Raw genomic sequence first — 10,344 nt, 5'->3', positions numbered from 1 at the left:
TAACGTTCGTTTTTTGTGCGGTTTAACGTTTTCCTGAAATTTATTTTATCATTTAAAAATATCTCTACAATGATAAACGGTTCTCAATCTTTCATTTTATGAAAAAAAAAATCCTTTAGTATCCTACAGACTTTTATTGTTACACCATGCGGAGGAACTTTAATTTGATTAATATGACCTATATTCTGATATTGTTTTTGTCCAGAGTTGAATGATGTACGGTCACTTTTTTTGCTAGCGAATTGAGTGTATAAGTTTTAATTCATTTTCTATTCAACACATTAGATGCGGTTCTGTTATAGTAATACAGTAATACAAATAACAATTTTCCAACTTTAATTCTTTCGTTTCAGATCATTGAAGTTGAAAGGTGATCACAGCTGAGAAATGAAGAACTTCAGCATTTTATGTGTCGTCCTTTTTAGTTTTATTGTGCTATCGTCTGCAACACCCTGTACGTACTATTTTGATAATACAATATTAGTTTTGTACTGATTCTTGGTAACTGCAACTTCTTTTCATCGCATTTGATGTCCTTACTACCGAAAAGATGAGTCATTCCTTTTATATTGATTTTGAAAGTTGTTCTGATGTTGTGCTTTATCACTACTGTCTTAGGTTACAAACATATGTTAACCTTCTTGTTATTTATGTTGCTATAAACGACCAGTAACATTTGATGAAGTGCTTATATTTTGCCTTTTTGTGTTTTTATTTTAATTATATTACATTAAAAACCAAAAGTGTTATAATTAATTCAATTAAGGGAGCCACACCTGTTGTTATCAATTATGGCAGACCTTATTAAATATACAAGAATGTAAACTCACAGCACATGATGACTTAACCTTATTATTATCTAATTTTAAACTTGTGTACGCTAAATACGTGTTTCGTCTTGAAAAGACTCATCAATGACGCTCGAAATAAATTTAAAAAAACAACATTGAAACGTAAAATAGCGTAAGAATTTGAAAAATAATATGGAACCCTGACCTCAAAATAGTATGCCAAATATAGCGGTTAATAGATAATTACACGTATCAATGAATAAGTTACTCCCAAGTATTAAAAAGAATTCAGTTTTTGTTAATAGTTAATATTGATTTAATGATAATTCATGTCAACACAATACGTACTGAGCTGTTGAAGGTTCCAGGTTTTTGCTGATGGTTGTCTGTTTGATTCTGTAGTAGCCTATACAATACACTTTCTAATCGAGTCTATGTAGTTTTTTTTAGATAGAAACAAATCTGTCGAGGTAGAAAAATCAAGATTCAAGATTTATCTTTCACGCAAAACAGCAGGATTAAAAAACAATAAGTAAACTTTCACTCGAACAAATATATGTATGCTGTGATTTAACATGTGTATAAGGTAAAGAAAAAGAAAAACAATCTTTTTCAGGGAGGCCAGACTCCAATTATAAGCCTTGTGACAGCAATTCTGGACCTGTTTGTGGAACAAATGGCAAGGACTATTTCAATGAATGTCACGCGTATTATTCGTAAGTACAGTTTATTCGGGTCTTGTTTAATTCTTTTTATCGAATCTTCCGCAAAATTATTTTTGCACTTAAAATGGCAGTAAACATTATTTTTCGAATTTGAATTTATATTATTCTTTGTTATGCATATATCCTTCAATATTTTGTATCTGTAGACATTGTTTCACTTACGGGCTGTTCTGTTGGCTAAAATTGCGTCACGTTGTGATATCCCAAAGTTTAACAAAGCATACAAATCTAGATCGGAAAAAAACCTGAAATGCACTTTTTAGAGAATTGATTTACTAGCTGAAATTTATAAACGAAACGTCGTGTGTGCATTTAACATGTTTAATGATTTTATGAATTATTACTATTTAGATTTTGATGTAGAACAGATCTACACATCAAGTGCATTACATGTTGATTATTTTTCATTTAATCAGCATGCGATTCGTTTGATCTCTGTTCATTTGTTAAAACAAAATGATTATGTTGCAGGTCGTTCAAAATGTGAATGAAGATCGTCTGCATATTGTCGTAAAATCATAAAAATAAAAGATTCCACTACCAAATTTCGTGCAACACGATATTTTTTCACTCTCAACAGTTTTCTTTCAAATATAAAAAAAAAAAGTTCAGCGAGCCTCATGAGGCTTCATGTTATTTCAAATGTAATTATCTGTAAGTTGATAGGGCTCGTAATACAATCGATCCAGTGGTAGAATCTGTGTATATGTATAGATATATATATTTGCATTATCAATTTTAATGACATTATGAACGTCAAGAGAACTTTCATTGATTTTTTCTATATTTTTTTTTATCCGAATAAGTACGAAGTGTAAAACATGGATGAAGAGGTGATACAACCTGTTAATATTATGTATGGGGATAATTGCTTATTTTGTATTGTTGTTTAGCTTTGTACTAGTTTTCAGCTGATCTTTTGTCTACATCTAAGTCAGGTTTGTGCCTCATGTCGAATTTATAAGACAATACGTTTTAAACTGATGTTTACATTATGTTCTAACTTCTTGTGTTGTACAACCTTGTCCTGTTAAAATATTTAAATCATGTGTCATTTTTATGAAAACCTTCACTACTAAAAATATATATAATTAGATATCAAATTAATGCAATGTATCATTTGGTAATATACATGATATTATTATATTTAAAAATGTGCATCAGATTTTTTTGAGCGATGGTTATCTTGAAGCATTGTGTCCGTTAAACCTAAGTATTTATAGTAAAACAATATATGAGAAAGACATAATCTGTCATTTTCTTTAAGCTCTGAAGCTAACATATCAGTAACTGCTTTTTGTCCTTTGTTAATTTATGTATCATTGTCATTTTGTTTAGTTTCTTTTGTTACCTATTCTAACATCGCACTCGGACTTTTTTAAATTGAGTTTTACTGTGCGTATGTCTATGTGTTTCTCTACTCTTCATTGGTAAGAGGTTTAGGGGAGGGCTGAAATATCACAAAACATTGTAACCCCGCTTCATTTTTGCACCTGTCCCAAGCCAGGAGCCTCTGGCCTTTGTCAGTGTTCTAAGTTCTTTAACTTAGTTCATCTATATGTTTTGGAGTTTATGTGACATCCATTTTCACTGAACTAGTACACAATTTTATTTAGGGGCCAGCTGAAGACCACATTCATGACATATTCCCCATTTTCATTATCATTTTTTTTTTAAATTTATTCATATTTGATTATTGCAGACAAGTCAAGGTAGGATGTAATAACAAATGTCCGTGTGGTTGCGCAGAGAATTGTCCTGCAACATATTATCATCCAGTATGTGGGGTTGATGGCAAAGAATATAAATCAAAATGTCATGCGAATTGCAAGTAAGACAAATAACTCATTAATCTTAACATTTTTAAACGAATATTTACTTCTTTAAATCATAAATAATAGGCTTTCTTATCCCATTATCAAAAAGGTTTAAAATATACTGATATTGGAGTACAGCATATGTGAAATGTTAGGAATTGTTAAACACCGAGTAAAATGTAGTTTTTGCGCCTGTCCCAGGCCAAGAGCCTCTGGCCTTTTTCAGTGTTCTATGTTCTTTAACTTAGTTCATCTATATGTTTTGGAGTTTATGTGACATCCATTTTCACTGAACTCGTACACCATTTTATTTAGGGGCCAGCTGAAGACCACTTCCATGACATATTACCCATTTCCATTCTCAATTTTTTTTAAAATTTATTCATATTTGATTATTGCAGAAATGTCAAGGTAGGATGTTATAAAAAATGTCCTTGTGATTGCGCAGAGAATTGTCCTGCAACATATTATCATCCAGTATGTGGGGTTGATGGCAAAGAATATAAATCAAAATGTCATGCGAATTGCAAGTAAGACAAATAACTCATTAATCTTAACATTTTTAAACGAATATTTACTTCTTTAAATCATAAATAATAGGCTTTCTTATCCCATTATCAAAAAGGTTTAAAATATACTGATATTGGAGTACAGCATATGTGAAATGTTAGGAATTGTTAAACACCGAGTAAAATGTAGTTTTTGCGCCTGTCCCAGGCCAAGAGCCTCTGGCCTTTTTCAGTGTTCTATGTTCTTTAACTTAGTTCATCTATATATTTTGGAGTTTATGTGACATCCATTTACACTGAACCCCAAAACCATTTTATTTAGGGGCCAGCTGAAGACCACTTCCATGACATATTACCCATTACCAGTCTCAATTTTTTTTTAAAAATTTATTCATATTTGATTATTGCAGAAATGTCAAGGTAGGATGTAATAAAAAATGTCCTTGTGATTGCGCAGATGATTGTCCTGCAACATATTATCATCCAGTATGTGGGGTTGATGGCAAACAATATAAATCGAAATGTCATGCGGATTGCAAGTAAGACAAATACCTCATTAATCTTAACATTTTTAAACAAATATTATTTAAATCATAAATAATAGGCTTTCTTATCCCATTATCAAAAAGTTTTACATTATACTGATATTGGAACACAGCATATGTGAAATGTTAGGAATTGTTAAACACAGAGTAAAATGTAGTTTTTGCGCCTGTCCCAGGCCAAGAGCCTCTGGCCTTTTTCAGTGTTCTATGTTCTTTAACTTAGTTCATCTATATGTTTTGGAGTTTATGTGACATCCATTTTCACTGAACTCCAACACCATTTTATTAAGGGGCCAGCTGAAGACCACTTCCATGACATATTACCCATTACCATTCTCAATTTTATTTTTTAAATTTATTCATATTTGATTATTGCAGAAATGTCAAGGTAGGATGTAATAAAAAATGTCCTTGTGATTGCGCAGATGATTGTCCTGCAACATATTATCATCCAGTATGTGGGGTTGATGGCAAACAATATAAATCGAAATGTCATGCGGATTGCAAGTAAGACAAATACCTCATTAATCTTAACATTTTTAAACAAATATTATTTAAATCATAAATAATAGGCTTTCTTATCCCATTATCAAAAAGTTTTACATTATACTGATATTGGAATACAGCATATGTGAAATATTAGGAATTGTTAAACACCAAGTCAAATGCATTTTATGTTAAATATAAGAGGATCTTGTTTGTGCTATTAGTTTTTCAATTGAATTAATATCTTTTCTCTGTTATGCATGTACCCTTCGATCTCTTATACTTGTAGACATTATTTCACTTATGTGCTATTCTGTTGGCTAAAAATTTACGATACAATACGTTTGAAACTGATATTTACATTAAGGTGGTACCTAACACTACAGGGAGATAACTCTGTAAAATCAGCAGAATGTTTTAATGACGTAGTGTTCATAAGGGAATATTAAGCTTCTCAATGATCAAAATAAGTTTTTGTCAAACTGCTATATAACCAGTGTAATTTTTCTGATAAAACGGTTGGTTCAAATTTTTTGAAATTTTTATATTTTTGTCAAAAGGTCAAAGTAAATACTTTGTCAAAATTTTAGGAAAATTAAACGAGCCAAATCAATTTTAGTTAAAGTGTTAGGTACCACCTTAAGTTCTTGTGTTGTACAACCTTGTCGTATTAAAATATTGCTTTACTTTTAAATCGTGTGACATTTCTATGAAAACCTTTACTACTGAAAATATATGTAATTAGATATCAAATTAAGGTAATGACTCATTTGGTGATATGCAATGTATTATTAAATTGAAAAAATGCATGAGATTGTATTTAAGCGATGGCTATCCTGAAACATTTTGTTCATGAAACCTTAATATTTATAGTAAAAAAAAATATGATGAAGACATAATCTGTCAGTTTAGTTGAGGTATGAAGCTGGCATGTCAGTAACTGCTAGTAGTCCTTTGTTAATTTATGTGTCATTGTCATTTTGCTTAATTTCTTTTGTTACCTAATCTGACATCGCACTCGGACTTTTTTAAATTGAGTTTTACTGTGCGTATTTCTGTATGTTTCTTTTTTCTGTTTTGGCTAGAGGTATAAGGGGAGGGCTGAGATATCGCAAAACCAGTGTAACCAGACTCCACGTTTTCGCCTGTCCCAAGCTAGGATCTTCTTGCCTTTGTCAGTCTTGTATGTTCTTTAACTTTAGTTCATCTATACGTTTTGGAGTTTATGCGATATCCATTTTTTACTGTACTAGTACACTGGTGAATTTATGGGTCAGCTGTGGAACACCTCCAAGTGCTGGATGTTGAAGACCTGTTGGTGATCTTCTGTTGTTGTCTGCTCTCTGGTCGGGTTATTGTCTCTTTACTCCATTTCCATTCTCAATTTTATTTTTTGAATTTGTTCATATTCGATTATTGCAGGAATGTCAAGATAGGATGTAATAAACAATGTCCTTGTGATTGCACAGATGGTTGTCACGGATCATATTATCATTCAGTATGTGGGGTTGATGGCAAAACATATAAATCAAAATGTCATTTGGATTGCAAGTAAGACAAATACCTATTAATCTTAATCTTAACATTTTTAAACAAATATTTTCTTCTTCAAATCATAAAAAATAGGCTTTCTTATCCCATTATCAAATGGGTTTACAGTAGACTGATATTGGAAAAACAGCATATGTGAAATGTTAGGAATTGTTAATTACCCGGTCAAATGTGTTTTATGTTAAATATAAAAAGTTCTAGCTAATGATATAAGTTTGTCAATTTGTAATAAATATTTGAGACTAAAATCTAAAAGTTGATTCAAAGCTTGGACCCATTTATTGTGTTAAGGACAAAAACAACTTTCAACTACATTTCGTAATTACGAATTGTTTTCAAAGGAACGTGCATTAATTTCTGTGTGTAGATCTCTAATGATTTATTTCAATTTTCATTTCGCATTCATTCATGAATGAAAATCAACAATTTTTACTGATTAAAAGTTGGCAATGGATTCAAGAAAATGTTTAACAAAGAAACTAATCTAAACAAAATCAGATATGCGCTTTTAATTATGCTTCAAGAAATTCGTGCGGCGTCAAGATGTTTGTTAGTCTGGGAAAATTCAAATCTTTATTTTTCTAATCAAACAGAAGTACGGGAAGCATGAAAGGAAATGAATATCAGCCATGATCAAATGAAAAACATCAACAAACTTTGTGTTACATTTTTAAAGTCTGTTAGTATAAATCCATGGTCAGGAAGTGCCGTGCAAAATGATAGTTTTATTATACCCTTTACAAAAGTAAGAAGGTCCATTTAGTATAACCTTTTGACATTTAAACCGTTCTATTCTTGATTAAAACATTTTAGGACTTCAAATATAGAAGCAATTATAAAATACCGTTAATTATATTACAGATAAGTTAAATGGCTACGAAGATTTTTTTGAAACAGAAAAAAAACATTAATGCCCTAGAACGCGTAGGAACTAAAATCATAATTGAAAATAATAAAATATTTTTTATACAAATTATACACACTAAATATTCTAATAAACAAATGTTTGGTTTCCCTTATTTCGATGACAAAAAAAACGTCATTTTTAAAAATAAGATTTAAAACTTTGGTAATTCAAGATTTATATAAACCTTGCTTTCCAATATTTTAACATTTCAGGAAAGTTTCAGAGTGTCCAAAGATCAAACGTCCAGTTTGTGGTAGAGATGAAAAAACATATGACACCAAGTGCGATGCCAAGTGCGCGTAAGTTCATTATTTACAAGTAAATCTTTATCTATAGTCTTGAGGTAAACATGTGCTTGTAACAACAGTTTGAAACCAAATGACATTACATGCTAGTCTTATTCTGTAAAAACATAATCATATTTTCCTTTCGGTCCCCAGAAAAAATCTTATAACTGGAGTAACGCTATGAAAAATATGATATATGAGATAATATAAATGTATGTAAATAATTGGTTTTAATTTGATTATCTATTGATATTTTGCAAACATATAATTGATTAATATAAAGAGAACTAAGTAAATGTAATAAAACGATATTTAAGTAAACTCATTTTAACCGATTTGTGCTCAGCATTCATCAGATGTAAGTTTCGTGATACAATGAGAAGTAACACTCGACAAAATAACAAAATAATTTTAATTGTGTTATTGATCTCGACAGTTGCCTGAAGATCTAATACAATGTAATGATAACTTTCATGTTTTAGAAGGATCAAGGCAGTCAAATTGTCCAAAGCACAATTTGATGACTTAAAATATAGCAGCAACAACAATTTTGGTTTAGGAGTAAAGAAGATTTGCTAAAACAAAAGCAAACATTAAAGCTTAAGACAGTTCATGTAGGAATTGCATAAAAAATTGAGAATAATAAAAATAGTTGCTTGTTAATTTTATTGTTTTCGAATTATACACACAGAAAATAGAAATACAATTGAAATTTATTTTGGCTTTCTTAATTTCCTTAATACGTCGTTTTTAAGATTTGAAATTTTGCTAAATCAGGATTTATATTAACCTCACTCATTATATTTTAACATTTTAGAAACGTTGACGTACATTGTAACGGGCATTGTCCTTGTGATTGTGTTAAAATGAAGTGTCAAACAGTAGTCAAAAATCCAGTTTGTGGAATTAATAACAGAACATACGACAGCAAGTGTCATGCCATGTGCGCGTAAGTTCATTATTTGAAATGTAAACAGTTATATATTTTTGAGATGAATATGTGGTTGATAGCAAAGGTTTGCAAGGAGATAAAACGGATCAAACATCAAATATTGTTAAATTTAAAATTGTATACATTTCTTCCACAAAAGAATATAAAATAACTTGAGTTACGCTTTGAAAAATATCATATATGAGATATATAAAAAGTATACAGATGATTAATTTTTGTTAATCTATTTGTTTGTTTCGAACATATTTTTAAAATATATAAAACAAGAATGATATGTAAAAAAACTGTATATCTAGTGTGTTAGAATTAATATTCAAATAATATACAACGGAGGTTAACTAGTGTTCTTATATATGTGCTGGACATTCATTAAATTTCATGATGAAAAGTAGGGAAGTAACAATCGGCTGGATACTTTCAATGATGTTACTCATCTCAACAGATCATTGTCTATATAATGCTTACGTTTATAATTAAGCAAGATAAAGGAACTAAAATGTCAAGAACACAATGTGAGGACTTCAATTGTAGCAGCAACAATTCAATAACAGAAATTACATTACCATTTTGTTTAACGAGTAGAAAAGATTTGTTCTGTTAACACATATTAACGACCATGATAGTAGGAACATGGCTTATTTGTTGATGTTCAAATCATACACAAAGAAAATAATGTTTCATGTACAAAAAAGAAAATATGTGTTTTTAAATTTCAATTAAAAAAATACGTTAAAATTAATTCAGATTTTAAACTTTGGTAAAGCCATTTCTATTTCACCATTGCTCACTAATATTAAATCATTTTAGCAAAGTTCCCATACAATGTTATACAAATTGCCCTTGTTCCTGTGAAGCTGATTGCCTTGATAAGAAAGCAGGTTTAGTTTGTGGAGCTGATGGACACGTATACACAAGCGAGTGTTATGCCAAATGCTCGTAAGTTCATTATTTGAAAAGTTCCACTTTATATATTCTTGAGATAAACATGTGGCTGACTGCAAAACTGTACAAGTAATCAAATGACTACTGTTCTGTTTTACATAGACAACATATAATTAACTTGTACTCGATCTAGAGAAAACAATCTTAAAACAGAACTACCGTTATGAGAATTACTATATACATGTATATATGCGATATATAAAAAGTATCCAGATGATTAGTTTTGCAAATTTATTGATTTATGTCGATGGCATTTTGGGCATTTATTAAGCTTGAGTAATCTGTTATGATATAAAAAAAAACGTAATAAGTTACAACTCAATAATCAAATATATTAAAACGAAAGTGAGGCATATTTAAATAATTGTGCTAAACATTCATCAGATGTAAGATACATGGTACTGAAGTAGAAACTTTAATTGATGCTATCGTTCTTAATATTTGACTCGAGCTACGTGACGATAGGATGCCTACTGCTATATTTTAACAAGATCAAGTCAGTTAATTTATCCAAAACACAACTAAAGGAGTTGCAAAATAGCAACGATAATTAGATAAAGGAAATTACATGATCAGTGTGTTTTATTGGTAGAGACGGTTTGTTAAGGCAAAAACATGTATTTACGTCAGGAACTGCAATCAAAAAAGGAGAAAAAAAAAATTAGTCACATGTTTTGTTTTATTGAGTTCAAATTATATACAAAGATAATATATTTGAGGTATATTATAGAAAATAGAAAAAAAAAACGTTTTTAGGTTTCAATTCATCAAAATGACGTCATTTTTTTAAATTCAGATGTTTAAACCTTTGTTAATCCAGATCTATCTTAAC

The 10,344-nt window shown here is 30.1% G+C and overlaps 1 protein-coding gene across 1 annotated transcript; it reads left to right on the top strand.

Annotated features, from left to right (window-relative positions):
* Positions 1-365: 365 nt before the first annotated feature.
* On the top strand, positions 366-7,634 carry LOC143048921 (uncharacterized). Its single transcript, XM_076222782.1, has 7 exons — positions 366-454; positions 1,408-1,507; positions 3,735-3,863; positions 4,253-4,381; positions 4,766-4,894; positions 6,296-6,424; positions 7,544-7,634. Exons 1-7 carry the CDS (start codon positions 388-390, stop codon positions 7,632-7,634), a joined length of 774 nt encoding a protein of 257 aa, XP_076078897.1. The 5' UTR covers positions 366-387.
* The last annotated feature ends 2,710 nt before the right edge of the window (positions 7,635-10,344 follow it).

This window comes from Mytilus galloprovincialis, chromosome 10 (assembly GCF_965363235.1).
Source record: "Mytilus galloprovincialis chromosome 10, xbMytGall1.hap1.1, whole genome shotgun sequence".
Classification (NCBI taxonomy): Eukaryota; Metazoa; Mollusca; class Bivalvia; order Mytilida; family Mytilidae; genus Mytilus; species Mytilus galloprovincialis.
The sequence above is the reverse complement of the archived record's forward strand: the minus strand, read 5'-3'. Positions and strand labels throughout refer to the sequence as shown.

Bases quoted from the DNA above. Each gene is read 5' to 3' on its own strand.
- LOC143048921 (XM_076222782.1), top strand. From the start codon at position 388: ATGAAGAACTTCAGCATTTTATGTGTCGTCCTTTTTAGTTTTATTGTG. The intron at 455-1,407 runs GTACGTACTATT...AATCTTTTTCAG, and splicing joins GCTATCGTCTGCAACACCCT to GGAGGCCAGACTCCAATTAT. The intron at 1,508-3,734 runs GTAAGTACAGTT...TGATTATTGCAG, and splicing joins GAATGTCACGCGTATTATTC to AAATGTCAAGGTAGGATGTT.